Below are 14,005 nucleotides of genomic sequence, written 5' to 3' on the forward strand. Positions count from 1 at the left end.
GTGGCGGAAAGAGTTCGGCCAATTTTGTGGAGGAGATAAAAGCCGCGTTAAGTTGGACATACATCCTCATAGATGTTCCTCATCAAGACGTTCCGCGTCTCTCTCGTTATAAATATTCGACTCATGGCCAGTGGCATCTATCGAAGGCAATCGAAACTGTTCTGAGTACACGCCAGTTCGGGAAGTATTCACCATGAAGGCGATCGTGCTAAGCATTCTCCTCGTCATTGTGCCCTGCATCGTTCATGGTAAGATAAACTCATGTTTCAAAAGTATTTCTACCCGAAAACGTGTTCTCCTACATTTGATTCTTGATGAAAGCATGTCAATGAGGTTAAAAATGCAGCATGGTTTGAATCATGACGAGACTTTTATCCTTGGCAGGTAAACAGCATTAACCAAAACCTACGATTATTTGCGAGAACAATACTGGTGAGAAAAAAGCTTAAAAATGTGCAGTTACCTTCGTTATTATGTCATTGTAAGCGTAAGAGTTACCTTCGTGCTTATTCAATCTTTATCAGAAAGGCGAATTAAATTCTTGCCCCTCTTGAACCCAAAATCACTCTCAGCAAGTGTTCCTTGCAACCGACAAAGAGGTGCCGTGTTTTTTTTCTCTTCAGACCCTTTCGTGGCTCGTGTAGACATTTGAAATCTAAGAAAGATAATTGCTCTATAAAAACAAAATAAGAAAATATACTCCAAAATATGTTCCTAGATTTCAGTCTCTACAAAAATTATTCTGGAAGCAAAATTATTTTTTGAAGACGTAGCATAAACACCCCTACGTAAAACTACATATATTTCTCTCTGGCTCTCTCCGGAATAAAAACCTTGGCTCCAATTTTTTCATTCAGTGACACTTTCGGCAGTGATGATTCCTGGGTGGGTTTGGTGTTTTAACGCAAAGCTTTATAAGGCTAGGCGAAACAGCATTCCGGTGGTCCAACGTACGCAGTAAACTCTTCCGGGGCGACCTCAAGCGCGTGCGCGAAGAAACCGGGTTGGAGAGGAGCTAGGAGAAAGGACAGAGAAATTCACTGGGTTTTTGAATGGCGTAGCTAGACACTCGTATCTATCGATTCTGAAAACCGGGAACGACGCTTAGGAGGGCCTAAAACAGTCTCTGTTTCCGAGACGAGTGCGCGCAAAGCAAGCTACTGAGTGAAGCACTGCTCTGACGACGGGTAGCAGGGGTGAGGCTGTGCATGCGGAGCAGCGTCAACGCAGTGATGGCAAACAGCGTCTCCACGTTACTTTGAAATGGGTAGGCCGCGCGTCGCGTCACACATACCACCGAAGATCAGGGAGTAACGACATCGCTAGAAGGAACAGGAACGAGCTGGCCACCGTCATGCCGATGTTGCAATCAGTTACAGCTCCGTTATCCAGCCATCTGTACAGAGTGCTTGGGCGCGTATAATGTAAATATTCGAGCCTCTGTGCTTCAGCATTCGCGCACACTGATAAACACCAGCGCTCACAGCAACGTGCCAGAGCAGCGCCACTGTGCCAACTGCGCAGGCGCGGCACATCGCTGCTGATGTCCACTGTTCTGTGTGATGTACAAATGTTTATTCGTGTACGCTCCGCACTCATAAGGGTGTTTCGAGCGTCTAGACAAGTATTTTGTGTACATAAGAAACCCCCTGAGCAGGACAGTATCAAGACTTGCAAAGAACAAAAGAGGCATTTATTTATTCTCCTTGACAATAGACAGTAACGCGCTAACTTCAGAGTAGAACAAAATATTCGCGTTCAAACATAAATCACTGTATACTCGAATATACCAGTGGAACAAGTAAATAAATAGAGACAAATAACATCGAGAAATAAGTCACACCAAACTCAAACCAAACATCAATTACTGATAAAGTGTTGACAGCGCATAAACACGACGACACAAGGAAGAGAAGACAGGACAAGCGCCTTCTGTCTTCTCTTCCTTGTGTCGTCGTGTTTATGCGCTGTCAATCAGCGCTTGTCCTGTCTTCTCTTCCCTGTGTCGTCGTGTTTATGCGCTGTCAACCCTTTATGATGCTACACCAACTAGCCCACCAAGACATCCTCGTCAGCGCTTGTCCTGTCTTCTCTTCCTTGTGTCGTCGTGTTTATGCGCTGTCAACCCTTTATGATACTACACCAACTAGCCCACCAAGCCATCCTCGTGAATAAATTACTGAAACGCACATGGAGTATGTCAGAAATATGTGCAGTTACCAGCCGCTCAGTGGGGTTGTACTACTGAAGCCGAGGATCATTGTTCGATGCTGGCCACGGCGGCTGGTTTTCTGATGGATGTGAAGAATAAAAATGCCCGCGCGGCTATATCTCCTGGCGGCCGCGTCGGCTGCTTTTTTGATGGAAACAAAAAGCAAAAATGCCCGTGTGTACGAGATTTCAGCGCACGTTAAAGATCCCTAGATGGTCAAAATTAATCCGGAGTTCTCCACTACGGCGCGATTCATCGCCTGCGTTGCGTCGGATCGTTAAACTCTACAATCAATCAAAGATATTTCCCCTCACGCTAACGACCTCCAGGTGGTCAAAATCCCTCCATCACGGCGCGCCTTAGTCATAGCAGCTTTGGCACGTTGAAACTACCCCCAACCAATTTTTTATGGAGCTCCAAAAAAGGAAAAAAAGTCCACAACATATGCATCTATTCTCCTCATTCATTAGCGGAAATTCCAAAGAAAACGTCTAGACGAATTAAAGCGGAAGTTAGATCTGTGAGGTGACTAATACATGTGGCTCAATAAACCAGAAATGAAATGGTAAATCAGCCCCATGTTTAGAGAGTACCATTAATACCATCTTTGTAACACAGTTTATAAGAATGCGACAACTCGGCTCAGGAGAACGAATGATCTACGTAAAAGCAACGTCATTCATATACCATGTCTTTAACACACAAAATGCCCAAGAACGCTAAAACGAAAAAAAAGCAGGGCATTCTGACATGAAAAAAAAAGTTAGCTCCAATCCACGCTATGAAGCTGGTTCCAACGCAAAGCTGTAGACAAAACCCTCATCAATTGCCCATGCGAAGTCACTTGAATTCACACATGTGGATCTAAAAAGCGTGAGTCCAGAGATTCTGCCAGCCGTTGCCTGGGATTCACGGGGCCGGCGTCCCGAGCCCAGCAGCATCAGCCATCCGCCACGCTCTAGCCGGGCCGTACGTCTGCAGAAAGAAAGCAGAAAAGAACTTCTTTGAAAGGGTGAGAAGGAGGGCGGCGCGCACGGCTATTGCATCATCTCTCTCACTGCCGCCCCATCACTCTTGTTTCATGTGTCGCCTACCAAAAGCAGCCTCCCCCTCATCAGCTGCTGAATCAAAACCAGCGTCCGTCTCCCCCGTCTCCACGTGTGGGCGTAGCTAGTCGCTAAGATGACTGTCTCTGGCTCCGCTTCTCTTCGGGCGCAGGTTCTATCCATGGCGGTGCCATAGTTTTTACTAAGCCTGGTTGGGAGTTTCTTGTGTTAACGCCACGACTAAACCGTTGGCTGGAAGACATAGCAAGCTTTGCTTTTAAAATCTAAAAATATCACGATGGCTGAAAACAAGAAAAAAATGGAACAAAAAGAATGCAAATAACATGACAACAAGGCAAAGCGCGCAGAAACCTGCTTAAAGTGCACGTGTCTTTGCTGCCGGGTGAATTGCTATGTGGGAATATGTTCCTAGTACGACGTTCGTGAACGTTCCCAGAAAACCATGGGGCGATTTTCTCCCCGCTTGACGGGTGGCGAAGAGGGCGACGTCTGCTTGAAGCAGGACATTCGCGGCGTGTTTACGGTACATTTAGAGCTTTTCTGGCGCTGGAAACTCGGGTTTATAGAGATGGGGGGGGGGGATCTTCAGTTCAAGAAAACAGATAAAAATAAAGTTGTATAGCTACATTGTACAATCATGTGCTGTTTAGAAAAAAAAACATGTAAACGCAACACTGCAAACGATGTGGCTGTCGCACAAAATACGAGATTCTTTTTGACTGGCTTTTCTCTAGTTTGAAGCAAACTGTAGCGACTGGGATATTAATTTGTGAAAAATTAGGACATTAAGTGGGGTGGTTTTAGGAAATAATTGCAGCCGCACATAGCCACGTTCACTTTCACGCCACGACACCTGCGTCAAAGTCCGCGGCGGTTGCAACTTTCAATCAAAATTCAAATTCCAGGCGTTGAAAAACATCACGGCGTCACCTGATTACATCGAGTATGCACTCACCGAAGTGCGAAGTGTAGGCCAGGAAGCCTGCCTACTGTTTTTGGCACACACTTCGCTGTGTAGGGAGATTGGTTGCTTGCACCGCACGATACTTTTATACGGCCACGAGGCCTACGCTGGTTGTTGTTCCGAGCGGCATTTGAGGTATCCTGCTCGTGCTTCCGCACGCACATATCAAAACATTTAATCACCGTCCTGCGAATGCGTGCACCACACACAGCTTCGGGAGCAGTGTTGGTTGATCTTGCTGGTACATCCCTTTATTGTATGCCTTAAAAGCAGCACGGCAGTCACTTTTCGGAAATTCACGCCAAGCCATTTTCTATATCAAAGCTCGCAGTCTCACTGCACGTCCACCGGGACTAGCGACCATTTTGACTACGGTCTTCTCATTTGCGTCGAGCTCTCGCGAGACGCTGTTTTGTTAACCCAGCTCCTAGACGGAGCATATACCGGCATGACTCCCACTCCGGAGTTTTATTGCAGGTTATGTGCCTAACTCTGTTTTCGGTCAGAGCAATGCTATGTTACTTCATATTTTCACACCGTCACTTGGTCTACAGAGTGTGTAGGAGTATCCTGCTTCATACACTGCGCAGCACGGAGTAAACGTTGTACTGGTGGATGATTTACGGAAGATTCCCCCACTGGAACTCCCGATCTGGTTTGTTTTTATTTACTGTGCTGGATTCATCCAGCTCCTCCTTGTATCCATTTCTTATTCGCGCGTCCTTACCCTTCTCCCTGTCCTACTGTCTGCACCACTCTCCATGGAAAGAACGAGCCATGAATTTGACGCTGTTACTGCGGAACCGAAAGTGGCGTTGGTTGCGCAGTACACCTTGGCTGCATTAGGCGTGAAATTCTCGCAACGAGGCGTTTTTTGGGCTTGTACGTGGAGTAAGCGAGTTTTCGCTGGGTAAACAGATGTCCGATCTGATGGAATTTGAACCCGAGACCTGAACAGTAGCAGCCGAACGTGCAACCAATGCGCTATGTACGCAAGTACTCAGAGGTACAACAAAAGCTGTTGTTGGTCCTTCATTAGTAGCCCATTCTAGCTAGGTAATTGGCCCGTAATCGGGATAGATCTTTGAAGGGCTTAATTACTGTGTCGATGCGAGATAGTTGGTACTTCATCATGGGAACAGGTTAAGCGCCAGACACTACTAGAGGAAGGTAAGCAGACAGGAAAGGGGCGCACAAATGACTGAGCTTTCTTTGCTCCAAAAGCGATTACAAAGACTGGAATAAACACCATTTAATACTAGTTGCACAACGTGTGAAAGCGATTACAGCTGCAGACCCTCCGTACTAATCGTCTAGATAATCCACCTCGCTCGAAAGAAGATCAACTGAAGGCTGGCTGACACATCGGTCCCACATCATTTTATGACGTAGGCCTCGAACACTTCTCATTCTCTTTTTTGCGGTATGAATGCAGCACTCAAGTCTATCGCACGCTGGCACACAGCCCCTTGGCTTGCATTCAGCCTTACAGTGAAGCGCCAGATTGCAAACGTACTGGCATGAAGCATGCCACTACGTTTTTTACCGGTTTGTGGCCTCAACGACCGGTTGTGTGAACATGCGGCGACGTTGAAGACGGGAACAGGGAGCAATCTGGCACTTCACTGTAAGGCTAAATGCAAGCGAAGGGGCTGCGTTCCAGCGTTCGATAGGATACGAGTGCTTCATTCATACCGCAGAAAAGGAGAACGGGAAGTGTTCGAGGCCTACGTCATAAAAAAGAAGGGGACCGATGTGGCCGCAAGCCTTCAGTTGATCTTCTTTCGAGCGAGGTGGATTATCTGGACGATTAGTAAGGGGGGTACAGCAGCTGTAATCGCTTTCACACATGGTGAAACTAGTATTTCATGGTGTTTTTTCGTGCCTTTGTAGTCGCTTTCGGAGCCAATAAAGCTCAGTTGTTAGTGTGCCAATTACCTGTCGGTTTTCCTGCCTCCAGTTGTGACTGGCGCTTAACCTATCGTGCAGGCTTCAAAAAATTTACAGAACAAAGTTCTAGCATATACTTTATGCCGTGTTACACCTGAAGGTGGGAGCACGTGAGTAGAATAGGTGCGCACCTGTCGCAAGAACCGAAGGGCTAGGGAACGTGTGGCGTGTGCCAGGCCACTCTGCTTGCTGACGTACTCCGCAACGTAAGACTAGGATAAAAAGCGAAGAAACAGGCGCGTACACAGTATAGCAGTAAATGAGCTCGTTTGAGTAACTCCTTCGAAAAGACAAACAAACGAAAGCGAAGAAGGCGATGCGTATACGATGTCGCAGTCAAGCAGTTGGTAACAAGTGTTTCCAAGCCTTCCGAGTCCAAGGACTCAGAACAAGTAAGAAGACGTAACTGTTTCCCAGAACATTTTTTTTTGTATCCGGGCCCCGAAAGCCCTATTCCGCACTTGTTGCGAGAGTTTACTACGATAAAAAATATGCATTTTATAACTATTCGCCAAATTTTAACATTTGCTTATTCATTTCTACAGAAAGCGACGCCTTCGGTTGTGTCAACATGACCAACCACGTGGGGGAGTGGACTTTTGGTGAAGACAAATACGAGTGCACGGCTCTCGTGAAGGAGAATTGCACAGACCTGAAAAACTACACTACTCAAGCCTGGCGGCCCGGCGTGCGTGTTGAAGAGAACTGCGGGATTCAGCCGTTTACTGCAATAGCCACGTTTTATAACGGAAGGTACCCTCCACCGCCCAGAAGAGATGGGCATGCTGCGATTTTCCACACCTGTAGCGAAAACGGGATTTGGGTGAGTATTGAGACGTTTATATCCATCCTTTGCAGTGCAAACTGGCGGTTGTGTATCATCACGAGAGCGGCTTCGTAAATATAAATATTGTACAGCTGCTCTTGTGAGCGCGCGAGTTGTGTTCACTTGTCTAGCGTACAAGAGGCACGACACGGATTGAAGGTATACAGCACATACGTTAATCGATACTGACAGTTGCTTTGCTGGATATCCTCGACAGCTGTAACCGTACAAAACCAACTCTGGACTGACGACAAAACTGGGCAACAGTTGCAGTTTTAACGTGTTGTGAATTATCCAGAAATGTGACTGCCGTGACTTATTTTAGATATCATGACCTCTTTGAGTTCGTGTGGTAAGTAACAGGCGTCCGGGTAATCACTGCCACAGTAAACTAGGCCGTCACCACACGCGTCGCGTTACAGCCTGGAGGATTCAGTTTTATTGGCTTTTTACATTTGCGTGCGACTTTGAAAAAAAAGAATCTGAAAGCACCTGACCATCTAACTGTTGAGTTATATTTAATGAAATACATAATGCTATAAGATTACGTTACAAATAGGGTTACTGTAACTGTACCATTGTTAAATTCAAGCATACAACAAAGTGAGGTTTGCATCATTACCTAAGTGTGTTTTTGTGTCAGTATCTTGTGTCAGTATCAGTAACTTAGAAAATTTTGCATTCCAGGTTTACGATCAGAACATCAACAAGCGAATTGGTCGGACCCACTTCCGCTTCAACGATGGCAGTCACCCGGCAAATAATGCGAGTAACTACTACGTCATCACCTTGTGAAACCACAGATTGATTGCGTTTCGAAAAGTACGGCCCAGTCGCAGAGAGCTTTTCTGAATAAATTAAACCTGTAGTCTCAATGGCATTGAACAAAATGTGTGTCTGAGTAATTATTGCATAGGTAAAGAATCAGTTAAGTGCGCTTCCAAATAACATAAAATCAGCGAAGATTGCCTCTTGTGAATCCGTGAAGTGTTCTTACCAGCTAGTCTGAGAAAAATCACTTAACGATGCCTTACCGACGAAATAAGAAATAAAAGCTTTTCAGTCCTTCGAATAAAAACGTTGTCGCAGTATTCATAGCCTAATCGAAAGAGATTTTTTTATCATGATAGCATATTTAGGTCGCATCACTACGCTGTCAAGATATTTGTCGAATTATTTGCAAATATTGGAAAATGTGTCATTTTTGCTCTTTTGAAAATATCATGTAGTATGTGCAACAATACAGGTTCAAAAACGTTTGTTGTGGCCTCCTTTTGAAACTGTTTTATCCCGTTCATGCTACTTACCAGTCGCATTTAAGAAATGGTTAACTTGTACCATGCCGGCGGTGTTAAATTGTTGGACGCCTCGAAACCAACTGTTACGATTTCTCTACAGCGAAATGGGCTGGTCAGAAGTTGTCACACGCTTTCAGAAGAGAAGTATACCAGTTCTATATGTGCACACATCCTGATATTTCTAAGCAATTTAAAGAGATTATATAACGATTTAAGGAGTCTCCGTTCAGACCTAAACCTACAATAGCATACCGAAGCGCCCCTGTTGACACAAACAATGCTGATAAATGTGGCAAATATTTTTCTGGAGAGATAACAGGGTACTTGCTAAAAAAGTTAAGTAATTTGGTGGCTTTACCTAAAACCATTTGCGTCAAAACCGCTTACTCGAACTGTCCGTCACAGAGGCCGACCACCATGCCTCTTCAACACTACTGAACACGGGCAGTGTTGAATGTGATCCAGTACATTGCGCTCTTTGTATAAATGGAGAAGTGACTTCTACATACCTCTGAAAAGAATCTCATTTCCGAGGCTGACAGCCAAAAAGAACATCTGGAGCTTCATAAATCTCCTAGAAGATATTGTTATCACTGATACACGCCAGCCTTTTCCAACCCCCTCCGAAATTCTTGAGGCCATAGTCTGAAGTGGAATCGACGAGGTTGCGAACGCCACCTGTATTAAAGACCTTAATTATTTTAGGACGCACGTCGCGTTCAAAACGCGTGCAACTTCGATATCTGCGTGCACTCCGACGATACGACATTTTCGAATTTATAAAGATTTGCAGGTGACATCTACGTTGAGGTCTTAAGATGTATGTCGCGATAGCTTTGCTTCGGCGTGGAGGGAGCGTTTCGGATTGACGTTCGCGCGTTTACCATTTATCATTTCCAAGAACAGGAGCTCAGCGACGACAGCTGGGGTAGCACCTACATTTTTTAATCACTGCAGTACAGGGAAAGAATTTACGCTTGCGTGGCTTAAGATGTGCGCGTGAAACGTGGCGGCTCCGGTGTGTTTGTCAGTTTCAGGGACACGATGAGAGTGTTTCAAAGTATATATTTTCTAACGGCGTCACCTGGCTGAACGTTTTGGTTTTTTATAACACAGACACTTAGAGAGACATTATTTGAGAAAGATTTAATGTAAGTTTGGAAAGAGGGGGAGCTGCATTTCGCCTCTTCATTTTCTTGGTGAATGATGGGGACGACATAATGAGGTTGTTTTGATGCTCGAGCCGATAGGACGATCTCGACTCCCTACGATGACCGATGTCCGATGATTGAAGCAGATGAGGAATGAGGGCTTCTTTTATCGCTGGATATTAAGTTTATTTACACTCTTAACATTACTCCAAGTAATTACATCAGGATGGAATGACGGTTACTTTGTCACGCTGAACGCAGCATCCTGTTCGACCATGATCTATACTGAACTAGATCCCTCTCGACCGACCCCGGACAAAACCCAGCACTCTGGTTTTTATCCTAAAACCACGCCGCAAAGGGGGCGTAACATGTACAACGTCATCAAGAAATGTCTGGTTATAGTTACTCTTGCCATTTACCGTGTCCTTGGGAACGCGTTTTACCAGGAGCGCCCAGTGTCGTCCAGGCTTGCGCGTGGCGCTAGAAAAAATATACGAAGCAAATAGTTCACCCGAGTCTGCACATCGAGGTGGGAGCACAAAACAGCTCGCGCACACAGACGCCCAGTTTGCGAAGCCAGTTACTGCCGGATCTAGAGCGTGCCGACGCGTTCCACTTCAGGCGAAATGCGGAAGCCTGCGGACAAAACGATCCGGGCCCGTCAGTCATGTCTGAGGAAGACGAAAACATAGATGGATATGATGATGACTACTACTACCACAGCGAAAGGCGAGGATGGAACGTGTAAATAAACAATTTCAAACGTACTTCAATGCATGGTAATGTGTTTTTTAGTGCTTACATGAAAAGCAATCCTCCAGCTTCGGTGTGGCTCAACCCTTGCGCGACTTAGTGGATGCTATGTCAATTTTTTTAATTTGTGCTCAGTAAAACAATACTTCTCGCGCCTGTCTCCTCTAGATAAAGCAGTGGAAAAAAAGGGGAGGAGCATTTAAAATTTTTCTAATATAAGTACCCCTCCCCCATACTTTGGGCATCTAATAAAAAAATATAATCTAATAAATACTGTATATGACACAACACTTCATCACACCTTCATTTGGATATTGGCCCTGCAGCTCCATGTCCATCTTTCCAGTGCGGCATTAGCACAAACCAATATTGTAGTGGCCACGTCTCTACCAGAATAACATATGTGAGTAAACGCCCAGAGGATCTATTTTCGATTAGTTTGACGCAGTTGGAACGAACTAGTTTATATTCACAGAGATATTTCAACCGCATCACGCATTTATATGACACAAACGCGAGAGGAAGCGACTCAACTTATCACGGCCTACTTCCACAACACCATTGAAAAGTCCTTTCCGAAGGTGTGTGTCGCCGTGTGCCTCTCCGACATCATACAGAGACACACACAAAGTATGGATACGAATGCATAAACTTAAAGGACAACGCCCACATGGACGCCCCTGGTCAGTACAACAAGGGACATGCTTAACGACCAGGCTAATGCACTTGCACAATATTTCCAACAACAGTTCAATTCTCCACACTACATTTTTCCATGAAACAAAAGACATAAGCCAAATAGAAGTGTCTGCGCGATAAAACGGAAGCACGCACTTTCTACAAGTCTGCGATTTCGCTTTGTGAGCTCAACGCTATTCGGTTCGCGTACAAACGTTCAGCTCCAGGGGTATAGAATAAGGCAAACGCTCTATAAACACTTCTTACATATATACAATTATGTGGACTTCGGGGCGGCCTCCCAGGACTTAGAGGGAGGGCATAGTAATTGGCGTTTTTGTTTTAGGGGAAGGATGCCTCGTGCCCTCAAGTTATCGGCCCATCACTCTAACAGCCTGCCTATGTAAGCTTCTTGAGAATATAATGAACAAGGTACTCATATTCATAAAATATAGTGGTCTTTTTAAGAGCTGCGAGGCAGCCTTGCTGCCAAAACGATTTACCGACGATCAACTTGCGGCCTTACAATCATACATCAAAGATGCTTTCATGCACAAGCAGCACTGCGCAACGGTATTCGTCGACCTTACGAAAGCGTATAACACTGCTTGGCGGTAGGGCATCCTGAAGATCTTAGTCTTTTAGTGTAACCGGTGACATGCGTGTGTAGTCGATGTAGTGTACGACAGGCGTAGTTTTTGTGATAGTTCCACTCAAACACCAGTTCCGGCAATTTTCTATAACCACACGTCTTAAATAAGAGTCCATGTAGTGACAACACTTAGGAATTCATAATTGTGCACAACATCACCGGGGACTAACCTTTCTGACAAGGAATCGATAACTTAATGCACGTTCTACCGATTAGAAATTATGACTACCCGGCTTCGCTAGTTACTAGCCTCGGCTAGACCGTAAATATTCATCAGGCATGTTCGTAATGATTTTGTCAGTACAGATTTACTTCTAACTTCTTGGGCGACACAATAGCAATCCCTTTAGAGAGGTGCTGCCCATATCCCCGCAGCCGACTAAGGCGTGGAAGTCGAAAGTCGCACCAAGGAAGTAGGCTAAACATTCCGCACGAAGGGACGAGGACACTGCCACTCAAAAGCAGTGACTCCGCCTGAACAGAGACGGCAATTAGGTTTTCATCATCGTCATCATCACCACCACCAAAACCACCACCATCATCGCCACCCCTTCATCTAACGAAGACGATGGTTGAACAAGAAGCTTTCTCTTAATACATTTTTTCGCTGGCCAATCCCACACTGCGACTATGCCTACTCTGGAGGCACATACCGCTTTTCTAGAATACCCACAGCAACTCTCGGGTATGCACTCAATAGGCCTAACGTTTGGGTGTACAGCCCGAATCGGTACCTGCTGAAACATATTGAAATGGAGCAATCGGACAGACGCCGCCTTCATAACATGAGCGACACAACTTCTGTACCGGTGCCGGGAACGGTGTTTTCTTCCTCTTTACCAACGATTATTCGTCATCATCGCACGAGAAAGGTGGCTTTTCTGCATGGAGTGTTGTCGTACAACGCCCTCACTGGGGACACTAAAACTTCCAATGTGCAGCTTCCCTTCTCATGGCAGTGCTTTCAACAGTGATTACTCTGTAGTTATTTAGCGAAATGTACAGTAATTTTGCGCAGCTGAAATTGGGGGTGAAATCTTGCTTTGCGCACAGTTTCAAGACTCGCATGTTCTGCGACTTTGTTCCTGAGGCATGCAAACTATCCCATACAAATGCATGGGGAGTAAGATTTGACAGAGAATTACACAAAAAATATTCAAAATCCTGGAAAGTTATTTTAGCGTTTTCATCTTCAGGTAAACGTCTTGCTTTATGCCAACTATCACTTTCCTGAAGTGGTTTTGCTGTGTTCCTGAGAGGTCAGAATTTTGAGCGAGAAACCTGGGTATGGCTTTGGTAATGCTGCATCCCGCCATAAAAACGGAATCATTTTCAAATAGGAGATGGACACGACCGGCAGAGGCAAGCGCAATCAGAGAGTTCCGCCAGAGAGAGAGAGCAACATTTCCTGAGAGGCGCAGTCATAGTAGATGCCTCTTAGGTGGAGTAGGTTCGTCAAGTTCTCTTGGGCTTCCCTAGTGGTGGTCCTAGTGTAGCTGAAGCTCGCGCGAGGAGCTCCCGGTCACCTCTAGCCAGGTATTGGGAGGGTTGGTTAAACAGAAACCGGTAAAAAAGGGCATAACCACATAGCGTATTTCATGGAATCTCGAGCGCGAGATGGTGGGAAGCGTGGGTGTGGATAAATTTTAGAATAGTTCTGGCGGAGTGCGTGTCCTATGGGGAGGCAATTTGCTTGCAATTTCCTTCATAATCTGTCTAGCGGCGTTGGGAGAGACGAGTGATAGGGTGGTAGTGTGCGGCAATGTCGCTGTAAGTAAGCAGGGGTTCGCGGGCATTTTGTGTCCCGTGCTGTGAGACCTCTACGTCTGGGGCTCGGTTAGTGACTCTTCCAGTAGTCAGGAAACCCGTTTCCGTATCACCAAAGCACACGTGGCTGGGGGTGAACTGCAGGACAACTTAAAAATAAAATGCATGAAAGGCCGCGGTGGTAGGTCAGCGCTCCTGTGTTTCCAGCCGCCTTCTTTTTGTCCGTGGGATAACTGCGCTGTATTTCCCCTGATCATGTGAAGGATGACGTCGCGACGACGAGAGGAAAGATTTTAAGCATGGAGGAAGAAAAATGTTGGGAGGGAGCATGACGTCAGGCGGCCCAGCTTCGGCAAGCCAACCTCCTCTGAAGCCGCTTTATCCTCTCCTTGGGCTCCTCGCGCACAATGCATTATGGAAAATCCACCACGCTCAGGCCCGCGGTAGCATTTAGTGGCTTCGGCTGGCTGCCGGTGGAGGTGGAGGTGAGCGCCGTCGCCGAAGGCGCCGTACAAGATTGTTCGCCAGCGTTGCGCTCCAAGCTTCGTATCGGGGAAGTACTGCCGCTGTCGCTGTTCAAAGCAAGGCGAGACTTCGATCGCATTCTTAAGAAGCACCCACACGAGCTGCAAGCCGAATTTCACTTCTGACGTTGGATCGCTCGAACGCGCCGCCGTAAACATT

General features: G+C 46.0%; 2 protein-coding genes across 2 annotated transcripts in view; one reads left to right on the top strand and one right to left on the bottom strand.

Moving 5' to 3' along the window:
- The window catches only part of LOC144169166 (uncharacterized), a 577,944-nt gene that overhangs the window by 547,652 nt on the left and 16,287 nt on the right, over positions 1–14,005 (bottom strand). The window lies entirely within an intron of this gene.
- Positions 73–7,841, top strand: LOC144167346 (domesticated amidase effector 2-like). Its single transcript, XM_077696638.1, has 3 exons — positions 73–248; positions 6,739–7,016; positions 7,707–7,841. The coding sequence occupies exons 1-3, from the start codon at positions 194–196 to the stop codon at positions 7,812–7,814; spliced, it is 441 nt and encodes a 146-aa protein (XP_077552764.1). The 5' UTR covers positions 73–193; the 3' UTR covers positions 7,815–7,841.

This window comes from Haemaphysalis longicornis, unplaced genomic scaffold (genome assembly GCF_048455015.1).
Source record: "Haemaphysalis longicornis isolate Haplotype H1 unplaced genomic scaffold, Haemaphysalis longicornis Haplotype H1 scaffold_2, whole genome shotgun sequence".
Taxonomy (NCBI): domain Eukaryota; kingdom Metazoa; phylum Arthropoda; class Arachnida; order Ixodida; family Ixodidae; genus Haemaphysalis; species Haemaphysalis longicornis.